The following is a 22,806-nucleotide window of genomic DNA, read 5'->3' as shown; positions in this document are numbered from 1 at the left end:
TTCATCAGAACGGACGTGAACGCTTTTTCATCAGCACGTGACGTTGTGTTCTCAGACGAGCTCGTTACTTTCGACTTTTGCCAGGATGCTTTTAATCATGGTTCCACGAAATCTAAAACTAAAGCTCGTAAGCGTATAATTGACGTAATTTCGCATGCAAATATTCGACGCTGGTTGAACATTAACGATGCTTCCGTATCGCCAGATGAAACCACGAAGAAGGTAATAACCGGTGATTTCAAAAATCCTAATGGAACTCATTAACATTAACGCAAAGAGAGATTCCGTTTAACATTTATTTTACAGCTGTTCGCGCTGACATGTTTGAATTTTTCCATTAAACGAAACTTGTCTCGTTCTATTTTTTACTTTTCAGTTCTTTGTCTAATAAAAGTCGAGGAATCTTCAAGTTAAATCTCGAAGAATCTATTTCGACGATCACGACGACAAAAATAAAACTCTATCGGAAAGTTCTATCGTACGTTAACATTAATTATAGAGACACCATATCGTACAATTACAAGACTAAAATTAAAGTTGTCACGTACCAGAAACTATTTCCTTTCTGCCTGGATTCTAAAAATAGTTGCGCATAAATGTTGAAGCTAGAAACATCGAAGATCGATTGTTGGTCACGATGATGGAACGAAAACAGCGAGCCAGGAAGACTGTCCCTGATTTTGCTGGCATTTTGTCCGTGAAATGCACGAGTTACAAGTTAAATTTCGTTAAAATTTCACGGTGCGTCTGTCACAGACACAGAGCCGAGTCTAACGGCGAAACGAAAGAGCGATCCGGGCGACCAACTACATGAGACATTCCTGAAAAATAGATAGAATTCAAAAGGGGTCCGCCTATTCCTCTACAGTCACCCCTGGAATTTTTACTTTTCCGAGGGCATTCTGCCCTCCGGTTCCAGACGAGCCGTTTGGCTCACTTTGTCGAACTGTGCCTGAGAAGTTTATCAAATATCCTATCTGATATAATCTTGTTTTCGAAAATGGCGAAGGAGATCAAAGATCAAAGGATCTGCATCTTCCTCGATAGCGATCTCTTGTTCTTTCTGTTCTTTCATTCATTTTTATTAAGCCGTCTTTGATGTCTATATATGTAAAAAATTTTAGTCACTTTAGTTCTTTCAGGAATGTTAGGTTGTCGTTTCCGAGAAGTGCAGCATTTTAAAGTCATGACAGTAGAGTGGACGAGAAAATTGGTCTTCAATATGTAAAATGTACAACGAATGTAAGGTCTGAGGTTTGTACTTGTAATTGGTGCTCTGATACGTATGCCCTTTGTACGATTTGTTCCTTTGATATGCTAGTGCAATTCGTCTATATTGCCTAGCTTTGATTCACAGACTTCTACGCTATGGTTCTATAACCGTCCTACTTTCTACCTCTGTTTTTAGATCGTTCTACAACAGCTTATTACCTCACCAACACATTCGTATCCTCATACGTTTGATTTTAAAGTACTCCTATAATTTCACGTCGTATCGCTGACCTTTCTTTAGAAATTATCTCTTCCACTTACTTTCGTAAAAATCTTCTGCTTTACGGTATAGTATGTAACTTATCACCGTCGTTATAAATACAAGGCTCGCTCTTCTTCTCGAATAATTGCAACCTATTAAATCTCTCCAAAGTTACAAATTTAGAATATAATATGAAGTTACTCTCTTCTATAATACGGTCTTCGTGAATCGAGCGTAGGAACAGCCGTGTAGAATTGATCGGTACAACATCGGCGAGAACCACGTCGAACGGAGGATGGGAACTTCACACCTCCTGGATGAATCGGCGATGACTTTTGAGCAGCTCGAAACAAGGGAGGTGGTTGCGATGGAAATCGTACGTATCCGCGCTTCCTCAAAGGAATCCTTCGGACACAATAGGTCCCATGCATAATGGAGTGCCTAGATTTAGGTTCAGCGCAATGGCTTTAGGGTCGACGGAGGCGAATGAGACGGTTAATTACCTCGGCAAATTAAGTGGAAACAGTCTGATTAGTGGTAGCTGTCTGGCTCCTGACGGTATTCCGCAAGTGGCCGAGCACCTCGCCTCCACCTCTGATCCTTCTGTTGTATGCACATCCTTTATAGGCGTGTGAAGAGGACAAGGGGTCCAGGGGAGGAAGAGAGAATTAGATGGTCGAGTGGTTGGAACTCTAGAAGCTCAATTTAGTGGTTGATACGCTCCGCCCTCACGAATCGTAGTCTACCATGCTCAGCTTTGGTATCTCAAGCGAATGTTGTTGATATATTTCGCCAATCAACCATGATATATACACATAAACTATGAGAAATAAAATAAATGCTTTCTACTATTCTAATATCGGTTGCATAGGGAAACGAAATATCCTTCTATTGCAATCAGATATTCCTCGTTCTACATTTTTACAGTAAAGTTTTGTACAGAGCTAATTTAATTACATAACTTTATGATCATTGATATTGCTAGAAAGTTATAACGCATAAAATAAGCGTACCGTAAAATATGAAAAGCGGTACTCTGCGTACACGCAAATCGACGATTGCAATTTCAGGAGGTGGCTAGCAAATATTGATGAACATCGTGCGATGAGACCCGGTACTGACCACCTGCTGGCTCTCGGAAGCCGATAGCGACGACCATGAGTTCATGCAAGCCGACCCTGAGGTCTTGAAAGCTGATACCATCACCCCAAGTGTCACGAGACACGACACCTATGATAATAGGATCATAGCGGCGGTAATCGACTATTTCGCGGTTTTCGAGGTTACCGCCATCGGTTCGGGATTTCGTAGGATAAACATCGACGATAGAACGATATCTGATAGTCGGCAAGGACCATTGAGCTCGCCCCATCAACTCTGAATTTACAGAAAACGCCAGTTCCAAACTTGGCCGGAATCGACAACCGTTACAAGGCTCTACGCCTTGATTCGACGGTTCTGAGAGTACTTTAACTAGCGGAATATACTCAATGATCCTGCGAGGTAATGATGACGATTTCGAATCCGACTGCAAACTCAAGAACTTGAATTTCCGAGTCGAAGGAACCTCGATGATCGCACGACCCAGTAACGGCAACCTTACAGTCCTAATCGATAACAGGAACCTTATGGTCGCGGAATCTGATAGTTATGACCTCGCATGACACCGAAGTTACCGGCATCGGACTCGTACCGCCACGGGATCATCAATATCAGGTGTCGTCAATCTCCAAGTCTCCGATGTCGTAACTTGTCACCCTGAGGTTAACAATAGCGGTCTTCTGTGACCGATAAACGAGGAGTATCCTTCTTCGGAGGTCAGAAGTGATATTATAGTACTGCAAGATCCGTAGGGACGAGATTGCCACGTTCGACCGGTACGAATGTTAAAACTTAATGAATTCATTCCGGTTACGCGAACAGAACACTCCACGAGCGGATAAATACTTAAAGAATCCGTCTTTTCTTCGCACTCGTACTGACCTGTAAATCAAACGATAATTAATTCATGCATCCGCGAGGAGAAGCTCTCCCTGGATAGATGAAACGTTATTTCTTATTTACGTGAATCATCGTGGCGCGTTGGATATTTCGAGAGAATCGCATCTCGAAATATCCAACGAATGAAACAAGGGGTCGCTCTGTGTATATGTCCATATATATGTATAATTGTACTTCATATATTTGTACGTCCTAGAAGAGAGGAATAGGTGGAAATTCAGTTAAAAGGGATACTTTTGAATAAATAAGCCGCGAGTGAATCGAAGCAGTCGTTCCGGGGATATTAATTTTCCATGGGGCGCCTCAAAGATCTTCATCGAATGAAATTAGTACGGTCATCAATATTCCATGCTCCGTTAATACCATCGTGTCGATTATTAGCGAGTTAGGTATCCAATTGAATATTCCGCGCCAATGTAATTACGGTATCCCGTTGGCTGTCAGCCGTTACATAATCGCTGGATGGGTTACGCCTACCCCTGGACTAATTAATTAGCCGTTTCAGTGTCTCCGCTGGTGGAGAAGGAGGGGCACAGAGTGCATCCACGATAGTACATCGGTACTTCGATATTTTTAAATTTACGCTCTCTCTCTCTCTCTCTTTTTCTCTCAGCGCTTCGACAGCTATCGATTGAGACGCAGAGGTGAAAAGAGGAGAAAAGATAGGGGAGAGAATGCTACGTGCAAATGTACATGTTGTTGCGTTATGCAACGTGACACGCGGCCCATTGTGCACCTCTAAAAAGGAATATAATATGAGGGCATAGACGGTGCGATGCGACTCCTCGGATGCGATGTTACGTAACACGAGATGTCACGCTGCATTGTTATAACGAGATATTAATAGCAAGCATTTGTGGATGGAAGAAAGGACGGGCCAAGCTTTTTAGTGACAGTAACGCTAATGTTCGCGTGAAATAAAGAGTCTGCATGTTTAATTTTATTTCACGCGTTTTGTTGTTAGAGACTTGCCTGTAAACGGCTGACTTAAGCGAGTGTAATGAATTCAGAGACGTGATATACATCTGAATTCCCAAAACTGCTTCTTGGATGTTTTCTTCGTATTTTTAGCGAAGTTTAAAGTTCATTTCTTTGGTAAATTGTATGGGCGAAAGGATAAAAGAAGTCGAAGTAATACAATTGTATTTCTGTGCGTCTTATACCTATGCATATTGTTTTTAAAGAGGATTTTTTTCGAAACTCTAATAGGATTCACCGCACCTATTATGCTGGAGAAGGAAGTCGAGTAAGAACAAACTTCGTGTAATAATCCCTGCAATTACCTGCTCGTTCCAAGGTATTACACATAATAGAACTATACAAAAGACCTTTCCTCAACGGGAAAAAATTAATTATCTTGCATACATATAGTATAATTAATTGCACATACGCGTCGAACAATAAAATATTTTTTAAATATATTTCCCATGGACTTATTATTTACGTAAAATATTTTATTGGCATTTTCCAAGTATTAGTGGGTTATTAGTAATATGAATATTGATATAGATAAAACATTCTATAAATATTAATAGAATATTTTACATAAATATTTTAGCCGAGCGACTAGTTAGACGAAAATTACCAACGTATAAAATGCGCTTATGCATTCGCATACATGTAAAGCGACGTCGAAAATATTCAACAACTTCTTTAACAACAGCGTGATAAATAACGGGACAAAATCAAAGTTCACTTGGGTCTACATGCACTTCCATAGTAAAGATATGGTAAGCACGGAAAATACTACGAATTTCACATAGGCAAATATCTACGATCATCGAATTTATCATACCTCAAACCACTTCCCGTGAACCAACCCTAATATCAACGTGTTTCCACACAACGAGACCCACCACTTACACCATCGTTACCGCCACATCAGACCGTATCGCCACGCCGCGAGGGGCCGAGTTTTACGCTCGTTAGGAGCACTTGTCGCGGAATTTTACGGAATCCACATTGCGTGTACGCGTTTTATAGCACGCGATAATCGCGCGAACTCGCGCGATGCCGGTGGCCTAAGGACAAAGAAAATCGCACGACGATTAACCGTAGGAGTCCGTGTGTACGCGGAATTAGCATTGTAATTGCGGAGAGTGAGGTTGCGGTTCGACCAGTACCGTGAACCACCTTCGCCTCGCCCTCCAGCCACCCCTTCCGCTCTCCCTATGGCCAGCAACCGCTGTCGCGCCGCCATCGTAAAACGCAGGCTGCCGTACGCGGCCCGATCGACCTGTGCTGACCTATCCTAACCCGCTTTGCGGCCCGACCTAACCTTCCGTTCGAAAGGGGAAAGCTCGATGACCGAGCGGTCCGTGGATGCTTGAGTCCGGCTCGTTTGCCAGCCGGTGTATCGCGATTTTCATCGTTCCTGCCGTCGATCGATACATTCAGACATTTAGAAGTGGCAGGCGACGTTTAGTACCTGGTATTATCGATCCTTTTCGACGACGCCACGGTATCGGTGGCATCTTATGACCATAAGTCAGAGGATAATGGTCGGTAGCCTGGAATTTTTCGACTGGGCGCGCTAATTTTCCATTTATTTGGCTATATTTGTAAAAATATGAATTTGCATAAGTTTCTTAGCTCCTCGGGATGATTTTAGTAAAGTTAATTTTCGAAGGAAAAAAGAAAAAAAGAAATGGACGAGCAAAGAAAATGGTCGATAAACACGGAGTCGTATTGTTGGAAACACTTTATAGTTTCCTTGTTTCTAAGAAAATTACAGGAAGATTGCTGACTCTTGCTGACCATAAATATCGATCCGACGTGAAAACTCGTTTAAAATGCATTAGCGATTAGACGTGTTCACAGACCTCGCATCATAAAGTTGTGAAATAACAGCATACGTTTGAAGTACGTATACACTCGAAGTAAACATTCTCAATTAAGATTCTCCTCTTGATATTTACTCCCTTAAAACATCAAAGGATTTGAGAAAGTATAACGCTGCTAAACCTATTTGTTCTTCAACAAATGAAATTTCATAACGTTGTTAATGCTTTAACGTTTAATTCCGTGGAAAAATGAAGAAATCTCGTTGCTTCGTAGAATCAGAATTACCGAGTTTTCTTCGTTCTGAGAATTAACGTGAAACTCACCATGTGTATACAACAAGAACACCTTAACATAGGTACGTACATACGTCTTAGTGGCGTCGCATCAGGTCTTACCCGATCGAATTGGTAATTAGTCTCAGTTGGCAAGTATAACGATGCTTCCACAGCGACAGCACCGATGTTGTAGCCTTGGTGTGTCATGCGGGACGACCGTATAACATCAGGGTCGAGCAATATATCTGTATGTGTGTGTGGAATTAACGTCTCACTATCGTCTATCTTCCAATTTGCCAAAGTATCTGTCCTTACTTACTCGTGCAAGTGAGGCTCCGCCTACTTAATAACGTATGGAATTCTGAGTGACAAATTTTGTTACTCGCTCATTATCACTTTGCGTCACTCACAAAGAGTTCTACGTTTATGCCTCTTAGCTCTTACGTATATCATGCTCTTCCATTTTCAGGCTGACTATCCTGTACGTCTTACTACTCTTATCTCTTACTACTAAGATCCGCCGCGCGCAAAAAGAGGTGTGTCGTCAAATACCAATTATTTGGGACCAGATCTACGATGACCTCGACTTAACGATTTTTAGGATGGTCGTTTCGTTTTGGATTTTCCCTCACTACACCAGCGTCTCGACCGTTGAATGGCCATTATAAATCTAGCCTGTTTTCGTATACGCGTATAGTTGGACATAGCTCTACATACAGCAGACGTAGCAAAAGTATCGCGCCGACACGATTCGGGTACTTCCTGTTCACTCGGCGTGTTTGTACAGCTTTATAAACCGCTTTGAAAGTAACGCTCCAAGGTATCGGAATTCTTCCTCCCGTCTACCCTTCTCGGCGCGCCTGCATAAAGTGGAAGATGCCTCACGAGCATCGCGGTGAACCGTACCCCATCCGGCTTTCTTCTTTCCTCAAATATGTAGGTTACTCCTTTTGCTTGGTTATTTCTTCGGCGAATTTCGATCCGTGAAACTTTCAGATATACCGTTCGAAGCACCGTGCTCGGTTTCCAGAAAAGGATTGTTTAACTTAAGTCGTACAGATACGAATACCACACTCGTACGCAGGATACAGTTTTAGAGATTAAAGATTTCAGATATTTTTAAAGAGTAGAAAGAAGTCGTCGAAGCAAGTCTTTGTAAATTTCATCCCTCTTTGAAACCATCTATCCAATTATCTTTCACTTGTTTTGGAAAAAGATGAAAATTTTAATAGTTTTCATCAAACCTTTCATTTCGAAATCTGTTTTACACAGTTTATAGTGCGTTAAAAAGCGAACAACAGAGTTCCATTATACTCGTTTTCGATATTCGTTCTTTCAATCTTTGGGGTTTTTCGGATATTTTAAATTCCATATTCTTTGATCAAGTATTTTACGTGAGTAGAATGTTCGCTATTGATATTTCATCAGTGATGAAGCTACATCGACGCAATTTTTATCGGAGAATTTACCCCCGGCCTATATCGAGTTACGTTCGCGGATTTCGGATGTTACAGAGTTATTTCTGATGCGCCTTGTATATTCGAGTTTGGTTTCCTCGTTTGTACAATAGCGGAACCGCGAAAGTGTATACACGCTATCTTTGTGAACGTACGTATACTAATTACGAGTCAGTGTGCATCGATCACTGTTGCAGCTCTCCGCTCCTAAAGTAATTAGCGTAAATAGAACCGTCCGCGATAATTAACTATATATATATATCGCCGTGCTATTCGACTATGGTTAACTCTGACTTTGCTGAACTCACCGCCGAACGTAATTCTTAACTTTTCCAATTGTGTTTGCGCAAAGATTTCGAGTAACGAAGGTAAATACCGAATGCCAGGTTGCATAGTTTTACGCGATTACGAAACTAAGCATTTTGTTGCAACGAATCGTGAAAAATTTCAGCAGAGAATTCCACGTTACGATACCACGAGTATTAAATATTTCAGTTCAAACGAAAGTAACGTAACTTGGAAATGAAGAATTTTTGAACAACTTTACATTACCTGGAATGCTGTGTATTTTATAAAAAATTACCAACGTAGTTTACGAGGTAAATATTTGATGTCAGCGGTGCGCACGGAGACCGTGTGTTTCTTTAGTTGTTGAGTTTTCTACTTGAAATTGATTGAGATCCCCGGGAACAAATAAAATCATCGTTTCGTATAATCATCTCGATCCCGACCAATTATCCGTGTATTTATACCCAATAAGAGGCTCGTAAACCTCATTTATAGTATCGCGTGGTAAGCCAACATTGATACCTTCGATATATACGATCCACGCGGAATCTCGATATCCTCTATCTCCCAATAACCATTAACCGTGATTCTTATCAATCTAAATTTAACCAGAATTCAATATCGCGTTTACCATAATCACGTAAATTAACGTTCTTCAAAGTATTAAACTTTGTTAGCATTCGACACAATGGACGATCATCTGTTTAAGTAATTCTTGATACTTTTCTTCGCTTTGCAGAAGCAAGCGAACGTAAATTGAAACACAGAGTCTGATATCGAGCTACAGCTTGATACATAAATCGTTACAGACTCTCTGCCTCTTCGTGACGTTCCATTAAAGATCGATTCTCGATGAGATAAATTGTGAAAGAAATCGCGAGTAATTGGGCCGAGTTCGCAGTCAAAGAAGAAGGAGTGATTATCATGGGGAATGATGGGAGAAACGGCAACTCGTGGACAAGAATACCTCTCGCAATATTTCCTCGAAGGATAATTTCATGAACGGCGTACCGCGCTTCCTCGTCTGAATGAGTTTTTAAAAACGATTAAACTTGGAGCGGCATTGGTGGCCACGCTCAAGGTTTTCCATCCTCTTCCCACTGGAACCCCTTTTCCTCTCGTTTAGGCCGACTTGGCCTCGGCCGCGGCAACGAGAGAAGAGAAAAGAGACTTTTTTATACGATCATGAAGGATTAATGTCGGCTGAAATGCAAAGAAGGAAGTTGCCACGAGCTGTTCGCCGGTTTTTACGATACACGAATCTTCTCAACCACCCCAAAGCTTCCCTCCGTTTTGCATCGCCATGGCGCGTCGCGTCGCTTTAACGTCCCCTCCTGCTTTAGAATGTCGTAACCGGATCGTGGCCGAGCCTCGCCACGGATACCGGTGTCATTAGGCGGCAAGCTGTCTGAGTACTTTCTTCGAACGCCGGAAGTTTCTTTCTGGCTTGTAATTACGGGGAATCCTTCAGCCCTGCTTTACTTAAACGAAAGTCTTCTTGGAAAGATACGATACCCCGTTCCATTTCTCCCTTAAGATTTGTAACCTGAACTCGGGCTAGTAGTTTAAAGGGAAAGAAGGCGCGAACGAATTTCCACTTCTAGATAACAAGTAAAAAGGTGGTAAATTGGCGTATCATTCCGGCCGCCCTACTTTCAGAACGCTTTACATATAGCTATCGATCTTTCTTTTATCGTCTCGTTAACGTATAATTAGCTTCTTGGTTTTTTTATATATTTCACTTTCATTAACTCCATCCATTTACGTCATTGGTCGACGCTGGAAATAGCAGAATTTGAAGCCTCGACAGATTTAACAGTCTGCGAAAAACATCACTCGATCTTCAAATTAAACAATGCGACGCTTTAAAGAATTATAGATTTGGAGTGGATTCTAAAACGGTCGGTGGAGATGTGAGGCTGACGTTGACGTAAAGTTGACCCGTTCCAATTCGAGATCTGTTACAAGTCGACATCGAAATGGTCGTGATCGATGCTCTTTCCGGGATGTAGGCTGACGTAAAAAATATTCGACTGGTGGGCGGAATAAAAATGGATGATGGTCCCTTTCAATTCGTTTAACGATCGAATCGCGTAACATCGTAGCTGAATACACGTAGCCCCGTGTTTCTACTTCTCTCAGCTGCAATTAGCCAAGGCAGGTCTCTGCCTCCTATTTAAATCGAATCATTTACGGTATAACAGCTCCTGGATGATCCACTCGTGCCGGATAATTGGCTACGGCACGGAAACGAGCGGTCGATTTAATGCTAATAAATGATCCCTCGAATGGTTCTATCGATGAAAGGAAACGATTCTGCATCTCCTCGTTCAGGCCAAGAATACGGACCGCCTCGTCAGCCGTAGTTTCCTGATCAAAGGGATCGAACTCCCTTAGGTAAAGAAGAAGAAATGGGGGGCGAACATTTGAAAGAAATCGAAGCGGAAGATCCCGAAGAGGGTGGATGAGAACGTGCAGGATTCCGGAGATGATAAGTCAGATCGAAGAGATAATTAGCCGGCGAACTTCCCTTGACAGAGTTCCTATAGGGAGAGTAAAATGGTAAGCTTAAGACGTGTACTGTGTTTGAGGGTTGATGGGCTGTTGCAGTGATCAAGATATAAGTGGAAATTGCAGAGTCAAGTCGGTGCGTTTGAGTGATCCTTTCACGAGGATTCAGCCTGTTCTCGATCTTGCTTTACTAGAATAATTCTTGACAAATATTTAGTAACCGTACGTGTTTTCTATAAATATTGAACTAGGAAATGGACGCTTCTTGTATTCATTAGCTTATCGTATGTAAGTTCTCCAGACAAATTTAAGGCTATCAAACTTGAATTCACTTCGTAGGCAAGTTATATGGTTACCGGAGTTACAGAGAAGCGCATGGAGATCGCGTTTGAGCATGTGAGAACGTTTTGATATATTTAGTAGCAATTACCACGGGGCTGGAGTTTTCAACAGTTCGGCGTTTATTCGCTGATGTTGACAGTCCGATAAACTTCTAGTAATTGACAACTTCTTGAAGTACCGATGCATTCGTTTGACCGTATTAAAAACCGGGCTCGAACGATCGTTGGACTTTTTAATAACACGTTCACTGTGAATAGCCTGGTAATTTGCCGACGAGATTGCGAGTAAAAACGTCTCGTAATGTTACACGCGGAACAAAATTTAATCGGTTTGTAATTGCAGTTATACAGCCAAGATTTCGCTCGTTCGTTCGGCAAAAGTATGTTTTAGCATAGTTAATCGTATCCAGGAAATTATACGTAACTTGGGTTTTATGGCCCGCGACGCTTAAGTATTAAAAGAACGTGGAATGAAACGTCAGTTTGATGAAAACGTCGTAGATTGGATTTCTCCTTGGTGTCTTTTTACGTTCTCTTCATTTATAACAACAATTACGACTTCGATCGACTCGATGACCCGATTAATTGCAGCTTGCGGAGCTCGAAGTATTTGCAGTAGTATGTGGGCCGTATTTAGTCAGACGACACAGCTCCATCGGTTGCGATTGACGCAAGTAAATCGTTCTGAAATTGACTCAATATTGGACTTTACTATTTTATTCACCGATTTTAAGAGAATGTTTGACGTCGTATATAAAGAAATAGATATATTATTGAATGACGTTTAGAATGATATTAAAATTAATTAATTATTATTTTCTTATATTTATTTCTGTAGGTATATTTGCGAAATATAGAAAATATATTTATTATAAATATTGGGATACTTAAGGAAGACAGAAAAGTTCCACAAACGGTAACAGTAATCTTCGATAGATTTCTAGCCATTTTTCATATTTTTATCGTCGACCCACTTTCCGATTACTCATAAACTGTCACTTACTTGTCAATTACAGGCCATCACTCGCAAAACATTTACCTCCTTTTCGCTCACTTTAATATCCGCTATTAGAGTTTAAGTTTCCAATTCCCATCGGTTATACATATTTAAAGCATCTGGTTTTCCTAAAAGTAAGAATCAGTGAGATAGGTCAACTTATTAGTCGTAAATTATTAAGATTCCTCTCGCATACTTTTTCTACTATTAAAATTCCTCAGTGATTATCAATTTACAATTTCTTACGTCCAATGTATTTCTTTCTACGACTAAATCTATCTTCCATCCGTTTGTCAACCAATTTCCACCAATTTCTTCTGACTTCTCCAGGTTCTGAGTATCTGTTTTCGCTGTTATCTCATTCGCGTTGAGATCCCCTGGGCAATGGTAATCTCGATGCAGACAGAGCAAGGACAAGAGTAAAAACGCGATCTCCAGGGTGAACGGACAACGCGGATAATTAGCGGAGTTTATTCGAATAATTTGTATTCGCACGGAGAGAGTCGCGGGCCCATGTTGAAAGTTGAAATGGCGACGTGCATCGAAGAGACGCGTTCTACGCGGAACGTTGAGGCCAAGTCGAGCTTCGAGCGATAGACAAGCTCGTGGGGACTAATCAAGTGGCATGTCGGATAATCATACTCGCTCTCGCAACTAGGAAATCCACGCTCAGATCGAGTTTGCTCTTTCAACAATCGGATAATAATTGTCCTGGTTAATGAACCATGGAGGAATGCCGCTTTCCACTGTTATTGGATTTCCTGATCCGTTGCGGCGTTTCTTGCGCTCGTCGAACGAAGTTTCGTCCCACAATGGCGACGTTTAAAGATTATCTGTGCAGTCATCATGAAAAATGCTGGCATAAGAAATGATCACTACCGTTGCTATTCGATCGTGTATTTCATGATGTTTCGACTGGAACTTGTAGCCAACTGTGATTAACAAGATCGTTGCAAAAAGTTTCGTTGTTGCAGTATTAGTGTGCAAATTATTAAGAACGATGCTAATTTCTGTGTTATGGCGACATTTCCATTTCACAATATTAGTACTGGTTTCTTTTTTTTATAGATAATGAAGTCTCTTGATTTATGATTCGTGGAAATTTTAATTACAGAAAATATCGCGAGGTAAAATATTGCGCATTTATGGTAATTAAAATTAGAATCGTAAAACTTGTATTTATCTAAATCTGGATTTCGAATTATTCTCGTTAGTGTCTATTTTTTTTTTTTTTTTCTAATTTTCCTTATCGCGAATTAATTTCATAACACAATTTCGTTGAAACGAAATTTAACAGAAGCACAAGCATTTATGTCGTTCGTAGCTAGAATTGATATTTACGCGATATAACGCTGACGGCGGTGTATACTTTCCAGTACATCATATAATCCCCTTGAATTTCTGTGTGTTAATTTCGATCTCATAATGTGCCACGGATTAGCGGTTACTAATGCCCGGAGCAGACACGTCTGGCTCGATAGCCATTACTCTTCCGGAATAGGTGCACGTATGCGATCTGACGGTTTCTCCGAAGAAACGTAGCCGTGCTCCATTCGATAGACGAGCAAGATGGATCATGACGGATGATCGGGTTGCCAAGAAAATGCGAGCCACCTGCAAGAAACCGACACTGCCACGAATCGAACAACCGAAAGGATGCTTCTTTTCACGCGATCATCTTTTCCCTACGTTTTTCTACCGAATACGCGATGCTTTTTATGACGTACGACATGAAACTTGACAGCGGCTATGCAAAAATCGAAGTCACGTTCAGAGGGTATTAAATTTGACGCGATTGATATTAATGGATAAAATAAAATGAAAAATCGATGCACTTTTTTCTCTTTTGAAATATTCCTTGATTGAATTTTTCCTGAGAGATTTTAATCAAATTTTAATTTCGCAGAAAGAGATCGTGTTTTTATTTATTTTGTTTTGTTCAACATATCCTGTTTAATCTTGTTTGTTATAGTTATATTAAGACGCACATACCGAATCAATATTCCATTATACCGTCGGTACAAATAACGTTAGATACGCGCTACGCGTGTGTCAGTGACAAATTAATCGACATTCCACGATGCGTTTAACATGACGCCGAATCATGAGATCTGCTTTGCGCGTATGAGTTTCCAAATTTCATTTGCATTCGATACGTATGGCTACATACCGTTTCGAGAAACAGAATATAATTTGCATCAGTTGAAACTAGTAAATACGAATGCAATCGAATTTGGAAAGTGCTATTACGTTTTCGACGATACAAAGCGATCGTTGGATAATCAGTTTTCTTCGGGTAATTTTATCCCCGTTATTATCTATTCTTATACAAATTTCTAGATTATTTTCCTAAATGGTGATATTTCTCGGTGGTTTATATTAAAATATTCCTTGATGCTATTTAGATGATTGGAAGTTACATTAACCCAGAGAATATAATATCGTTTACGGTATCGAATAAATCGCCTTTCTGAATTATTATCGTTGCTGCGATAAACGGACGTTTTAACAACAACGTTTATTTACGTCATTAGCGCTGCGTGACGCTCGGACTTATTAATTTCTCGACGAAAATGTTATTTAATTAAACGCTGCTATTAATGGCGTGTACACGAAATATATCCAACCTTGAGGGAAATTAGCACGTTATCGGTCAGTAGAATCTCAGCTGTAAGGGTGCCACGGAACTACCCTTACACACCGTTATCTACCGCGTCCTTATCACGATACGAGTGCCCAGTTATGCACTGTCGACGCTATACGAACATAACGGTAGTTTAAAATGATCGTAAACGACGATACAGAAGACGTGTCGTATGGGTAATGGCTGTTGTTAAAGGACGTCGATTGTCGAACGATCTTTTCGCGACACAATCTTCGTTCCTCAAACACGTATTGTCATGAAAACTGTCGCGAAAATCGAGCAAGTCGGTTCCAAGGAATTCGTATTCATAACACGTTCAACAAAAATCTTATAGATTTGCTTTATTGTCTAACCGAGACGTCACGTCGAGTCAGCGATCGTTTGGCGTAACAAAAGGCTAGTAAAAGTTAGTCAAAGTGACGATAAAAGTTCATTAAACTCGAGGCTTTATCTGGTTGCAATTAATTTGCGAATAAAAGCAACGATTTCTTCATTTAGTAACTGTAGATGATTAATGCGGAAAAAATCGTAGAACAACCGCTTCGCAATGTGTCGTATCTAAAACTCCGTTCGGACGAGTTTGCATTCTCGCACTTTCGTGATAATGAGCGCACGGTTTCGGCCGCTTCATACATTAATTCATCATTTTAATACAGATGATCGATATTTCGAGTGGAAAGTCATTGAGTACATTGAATTTTCAACGTGTTTCATGAAAAACTGCCTTTGAATCGGTCAATGCACCACGCTCGTAAACGGTACGGTCGAATGGTCCACACGAATCAAACCTCGTCTCTCTCCCTGCCGAGCCTCTCTTGATATTGCGAAACGAAATGTCGCTTGGATGACATCAAAGCGATTTCCAACGAAAAATTTATGAAGTTGATACGTTGGTATTTGATATTAATTAACTTCATCGAGAGTCCAGCTTGATGATCGTCACTGTACATTGGAATTCCTCGCAAGCTACGCGTGCATTACTTTGCCAGCATTATTGGATCGTGCTCATTTCGAATGACCTGAAAAAAACATGCCAATCAATCTCCATCAATGACATCTTTTATTATGTATTAACCTTTTACGAGAAACAGATCAGTTCACCATTAATTTCTCTTGGCAGCCAAATCGGTAAAATAATTAACATGGAAACTATTCGGCGCATAGGATTACGAATAAATGGATTTATGGCAGAGGAAATGATCATCGGCTATCGTTTCCAAATAGTTTATCAAAATCTTGCATTGGCACTAACGTAATTCCTCTAATTAATTCCACTTTCATATCTCAAGTAGAAACGATCGATAGAAGTACGTTGAAATGAAAAGAGTCCTTACGTTTGCAACCAAAATTTTAGTCGTATTCTCCCTTTAAATTCCCCTGAAAATAACGAAGAGGAACGAACAGTGACAAAATAGAAAATAGAAAGAATGTGTCCAGCAAGCGATCGGATACACAAAGCGTTGACTGTTACTACTGGCTGACTATAAGCGGCGCGTTGCTACTTAACGTGAAGCTGTTTACCGTAACGTAGTAAAGTGCCCCTTCTCCGTTGTTATAAACTACGTGAAATATGGATCGTATCGCGGCGATTGCATCAGCGTGTATAGCAAGAAAGGAGCTAACCCCATTCCGGGAATATCTATGACCCGAAGTGGGTACGAAGATCCTTTGGCGATACGTATTTCGTATATATCGCATCGTTAAGCTTAAACGAATTCCCGCGATACATGACAGATTACGTTAATTACCTTGCATGGTTTTCTCGCAACTATAAAGAGGAAGTTGAGCGAACGACTACTTTTCAAAGTCACGCAGTTATATGAAGACATCACATCGAACGAGAAGAGTGAGTTTTCCTTTTGTTTTGTCAGGAACAACCTTAACGAATGAATGGTTGCTTGGTTGATAATAATTACGTGAATCTTGTATGCTGATCTACTGAAACCAGAAATGTTAAGCGGTAATTTTATGGTCATAGTGTTTGTCTGGCGCAATTATAATCGATAAAGCGGAGAATGGAAGTTGGACAAATCACAAAATATTGGTAGGGAAATAACAGAGATCGGAATACGAAGTTAGTTTTCCGAATGTTCTAATGGTGTGATGGTACGATTTGGTGTAAACGATTAACTAGAAACGTGGGATTGACTCGATTAAAATCATACACACTCTAGCGAGTTCTTTTAACGGGAAAACTGACGAAAGTGAAACACGTTCATTACGGTGATTGTTTTCGACCATTTGAATCGATAGGACAAACTACGAGTTACCAATTAAACTTGCGTCCAACATCCTGACAACACATTTTGCCGAACCTCTGTGTGTGGTGAGATTTTTCGTTTTGAATCTATACGTTTTTTTTTTTTTTTTTTTTTAGATTCTAAAATTTGAGCTTCAGAGATTGTAAACGTCACGAATTATTCGGGCGCACGAAATATCAACAAATGGAAAAATCCCTCTACTTTAACGTTTGCAACCCGATTCGTTTAATCCATTCGATTCGAGTTTTTCATTCGAAATAGTCCAAAATACACGATAATGGCTGGCATCACAGAAATTTCCACCTTTCGAACGTTGAAATATTAGAGAAGTCTGCCTCAGCTGAGGAAAAAAAGCTATCGCCTTGAAATGTTACAACTAGGGGACGTTTTGAGTGCAGCGTGCATGACCAGAGGGTCTTCCGAGTAACTGGATGACGGCAAAACCGCAAATCCGGGACTGGTCCCGCGTCAATTCATTCGCACCCCGTTGAAGAGGAAAAGGTGTCGTTGCAATGGTAAAAACGGATCTTTGTCAGACTGTTCCGTTTTCGTCCGTACGGAGAATGTCGTCCATCTCGGCCACACCCCTCGAATGTCGCTCGTTTCGTTGAGAATTCGACCCGTCGGAAGTCCACGGGGATAAGAAGAAAGTCCCTCACCGTGGAGAGGCAGAGCGATTGACCCGAGAGGTTAGCGGAGTCGGGTGATTTTTTCACGGAGGATCAACTTGTCCGCCATATTAATGACCACGGTGCTCGGATTATCCGTCGAGGTTACCCAGCGGTCTTCCTCCGAGCTGAAGCCAACTTTCTTGGAAAATTGATTGCGCTTCCACGAATCTCTCTTCTCTATTCCCTCTCTCTCTCTTCCTCTCCTCTTTAGCTGTGTCTTCTTCCATCCGCCTTTCAATAGGGAGAAAAAAACACGGCTCGAGAAAGAAAGGAAAAAGGAAGAATGGGAGACGACGTCTAGGGAGAACGGTGACGCAGTCATCGTTGAAGATGCCGAACGGGAATTCCTTTTCCCCGACACGATCGAGGCTAATTATTTTCACCGAGTAACTCCCTTTAATTGGTGTTTTCTTATCGACCGTCTCCGGAACGTTCGAAACACGAATTTCCGTTGTAGTAATTCAGTTTCGCGACTCTCTTTTGGAACGTGAAATCCCTCCTACTCGATCCAGAGTGGAACTTTATTACGAATGTCTCTTTGTTTCCCTCTTTAAGCATATTCCGTGGATCTCGTTAAAGGAGATCGTTAAGACAATGCCGGAGTTTCCTTAGTAGTCCAGATCAGTGTTGTGCATCCGATGCACACGCCTCACACGCTGCACGTGATTATTAAGTAACCTTTGACTCGCAGTGAGCAAAGCCTAATATTCAGCCTGATATACAGCACTGGCCCCAATTTTAGATACTTAAATATTGAATTTGTTATTTCAGACATAGATTTACGATAAAACGCTTTTTCTTAATTTGATTTACTTTTCATTAATAATTTGTTAATATATTTATTAGTAATAAATACAGTAATATGTATGATACATATACATATATCGTTTTAATTAAATGAAATTAGATAACTATTGAAATTGAATTAATGAGACCTTTGTTCTCATCGAGAAATCTGTTGCTTGTCAATATTGGGTGTGATAATTCAGACTTATTTGGCAGTACGTACGTATGTAAGCAATTATTCTGGAAAATAAAAGTTTTAAAGACTGATTACCGTAATCGACTCGATGACGAACGATTAAAAAATTGTGTCAAAGTAGCAGTGTCGAATATCATACTCGATATTGACGAGCTCGTTAGTGGGAAACAAAGTCTAGTGTCTCATTAATTAAATTTCAACGGTTATTCAATTTCGTTTAATTAAAACAATATATGTACATATATCTGTTATGTATATATTAGTGTGTATATGTTATTAATAAAAACGAAATCAAATTTTTAAAAATTCTTCTATTATAAATCAATTAAGGAATAACAAATCCATCCCATCAATTAAATTCTTTGATCAGTATTTTAAGCATTTACTATGGCGGCTCGCGTACAGCGTTAGGTTCCCAGTTTCGGTTCATTGCGAGTCAAAGGTTGCTGAGCCTGGATCTTCAGTTAATCGCTCAGATATCGGAGACTTGTGGAGGAAAAATACTGCGGAGCTACTTTAATGCTGATACTGAAACTGCTACTGAAACGACGCAGCGATTACTTGAAAAGCTGTTCACGTTCAAAACGCAAACGTTGAATAACGGGTCAGAGAGGATGATTCTCTTATTGCCAGGATCTATGTTTAGTATTGAATTCTCGTCGGTCGAATTAATACTCGTCGTCGTGAATCGGCTTTACATCCAGACAAATTCTCTGAAGAAATGAAAACAAAGGGATTGGAATTGAGCTTGTTCCCTGTAACGGTTTCTTAGCTGCAGATATTGAACCTAAGGATTCTTAAAGAGAACCATTCACGGTTGAAGAATCGCAGATTTAATTGTTAAGAAAGTCTTATTACAAGTCCGTCGAATTTCAAACAGATTCGACTCGTGAAAATTCGAATAACACACTAGCGATTATACTTCGTTACTCATGCCGAGTTCTTTATTGTCGTTTGTTTAATTTGAAGTCAAGCTCTACAGTATTAACGTTCTTCTTGGATTTTGTTGCGTTTCCAATTTTTCGCCAAATTTGATCCTAATTTACTATATCACATGTCGATTATTACGAGTATGTGACAATTTAAATATTCACGTTGGTTGCATTTTAACGTCGTAAATGTAACGAAATGGTTGGTAAAGGTAAAATGACATTGATAAAACTCGAAGTGATATTTCTCTCTACATTAGCTATCGATACGACAGAGTGATTGAACGCCATGGATGACGAGAGTGGAACACATTGTGATGGAAATCCCGTGTTGCGGGTAATCACGTGAATACGTAAAGCAAAAGTAGAGCAGAACTTTATTATTTGATTAAATATCTATCGAGCAGAACTTTCGTTGAATTTCTATGCCGATAACGTTCGTTCGAAGAATTTCCACGAATATTTGGGAGATTTCCCTAATCGGTAATCTACTTTTGTATTTCCTTTGTTCGTAACGTTACGCTAGGTTTATAACGCAAAATAACGGATCGAAATTTAAATTTCACTACTCAAATTTCTCCACTGCAATGTTATTGCGTTTCAGTGCATTATCATCGATAACGCGTGCGGAACGACTACACGTTCCAGAAATTTAAACCCAACGAAATTTGATTCTCCATTGGTATCTATTTATTTCACTGGGTCTCGAGTAACGTTCATTATATTGCGATTTGTATTAAACTTCAAAAAATATTATGCTGTGAAAAATTAAACGTCAATCGTCAATTTTTCAGATTAACACTCTTTTTAATTCATCGAAAAATATAAAATAACATTGACGGAGAGTCGTTCAGTAGCGATCGTTCTAAGACATTTTCTCATTATCTAGGAAATTTAGAAAATAACTTTGTAGCTCAAATGAAACATAATTAATTTAATTCATTAATTCGATAATAATAATTAATATATAATATAGAAAGAAAATTGCAAAACTGGGGCTGGTCGTCATACTATTTAATAGATCTATATGTATCTACAGCATATATAATAGAACAAAATGATTTATCTACTTAAGAAACAGAATATCAGCTCTAAAAAGTAACTCTCAATGCTCGGAATATTAAAATATACCTTTAGCGTGTCAGAGCAGCGAAGGCAATCTAATAAACAACATGACTCCGAAATATGTTACACAGAATTGTTACATTCTTTTGTTCATTCAAACAAAAATGCTACTATTTGATGAAAGAACTAATGCTGCTCTGCACTGCACGACTCTACTCTATATGATTCTTACTTCTTTCTTCGTCTCGCTATGCATTAAACGAAATACGACGATATGAATCAATCGCATTCTCGTTTCAGAACCCTGTGAAAAGACGTACTGTTCGTGGGGTGCGACGTGCGTTGTGTCGGAGAACGGGAAACCTTTGTGCCAGTGTCCAACAGATTGTCCTTCGACTTCTGAACCTGTCTGCGGCTCCGACAACATGACCTACACCAACTATTGCCATCTACGGAAGACCAGCTGCCTCGAGAGAAAAACTACACGGGTGAAGAATCAGGGCGCCTGTGGTGAGTACCATTCCCATATATAGCCTTTTGTTTCCACGATCTTTGAAGTTTCCAAATAAACGGATAGAATATTGGAAAAAGTTCGATCGAAAGTAAAGAAATAAGGCGTCATACGACAGTTTATATATAATAACGTTTGAACTTAAGATCAAAGTACCGTTAATGATACCATTAGAGATACGATCAAAGATTGTGCTATATATATTTATAAATATCATCTAGTAACTATTATTGAATAGATTTTCTCGATTAAAACGAATTAATCAATTTTTCCTGTTTCTTTTGCTCCGTATCTAAAAACAATTTCTAATTGAGAATCGACCAAGTTCATAAGATAATGCTAATTAAAAGCGATCTTTCCCTGCGACATCCTCGTTGCGAGTAAACTTGTTCGTTCTGAAAGAGACATGGAAGATTGTCGAGAGAAATCCGCGCGATTCTTCCGGAGGCGACAGAAATATGGTAAAACTAGCCCTTTCGTTTCTCCTCTCTTTCGACCTGTCTCTTTCTCGGTGGCAAAATGGAGGCTACAACGGGGATTCACGACTTTGCAAATATTTCCTGGCGCGCGCGCGTGGCTGCATTCGATTCCCTAATGGCGTTCACGGCATTTCCGTGCGAAATTTCCACCGCGAGATTTCCGCGCAGATCTGTCGATGTAAAGCGGAAACTTATTCCGCGATATCCTGCAATAATGATAATGTCCCGATATCGTGGCGCTCTCTCGAGCGTCACGTCATATTAGTCGCGTTTGAATATCGTCAACGGTAAAAATAGGGACGCAGCTTCTCGATATGGTTGCATCCTGGCTGCTTCGACATGTGTCACCACTAAAATGTTCGAAGAATATAACCGAGGAGTTACACCTAGCTGCCTAAAATCAGGATTGACGTATGCCCATTTGTCGCGATAGTAATTCCGAAGGAACGCGTCTCATATATCTGTTATTCTCGTTGTGAAATGATAAGTTCGTTTCGCGATAGTCGAATAATATTTTAATGCTTTCCCCGTTTCGTTTCATATCGCAATATTTTTCCATCGTTTAAGGCGATCAGCGTGGAATTTTACTTTCTGCTCCTGATCGCACGATTGGCACTAGCATCGTTAACGACAGTACAATGGAATGTCTAGAACGAGCGTGCAGTATTCTTAGAATTCTGGAAATTGAGGTATAAAATGGTTTTCCAAGCACCCATCGACATGTGTCGCGAATTTTCTCAACGAACGAAACGGAAGGAGCGAACTCTTCCGACACGCTTTGCGTTGGTTCTTGTTTTCTCCGATCAGATGAAACTAATCATAGAATGATGTAATCGCGCTTCAGGAAAGATAATTTTAGACGAGTCACTCACGAAATGAAACTTCAGGTTCTGTTTAATCATTGAACGATTCAAATTGACAATTCGCAGAAATGTTCCAGAAATTTGATTAACGGAATGCTAACAGCGACAAATTTAAGCCGCTTCGACGTTTAAGTAACATAAAATCGATTACAATACCATTTGCGAAACGATGTTATTTACATTTAATTGTTCCAGCTCGTTTGAAGAGCTTAAACTTCGGCAAACGCCAGGCGGATTAAATACTCCAATAGCCATTTGTTTAGACTTTAAAAT

General features: G+C 40.1%; 1 protein-coding gene across 10 annotated transcripts in view; it reads left to right on the top strand.

The window, feature by feature from the left end:
• Nucleotides 1-22,806, top strand: part of LOC122573408 (agrin-like) — a 382,715-nt gene that overhangs the window by 244,990 nt on the left and 114,919 nt on the right. For all 10 annotated transcript variants that reach the window (XM_043739729.1, XM_043739728.1, XM_043739727.1 and 7 more), the window contains one exon: nt 20,981-21,190. In XM_043739729.1, coding sequence (XP_043595664.1) covers nt 20,981-21,190 — 210 coding nt within the window. The remainder of the gene's footprint in view (nt 1-20,980; nt 21,191-22,806) is intronic.

Source organism: Bombus pyrosoma, linkage group LG12 (genome assembly GCF_014825855.1).
Source record: "Bombus pyrosoma isolate SC7728 linkage group LG12, ASM1482585v1, whole genome shotgun sequence".
In the NCBI taxonomy this organism is placed as follows: Eukaryota; Metazoa; Arthropoda; class Insecta; order Hymenoptera; family Apidae; genus Bombus; species Bombus pyrosoma.
Note: the sequence above shows the minus strand (reverse complement) of the source record. Positions and strands in the feature narration are given on the sequence as shown.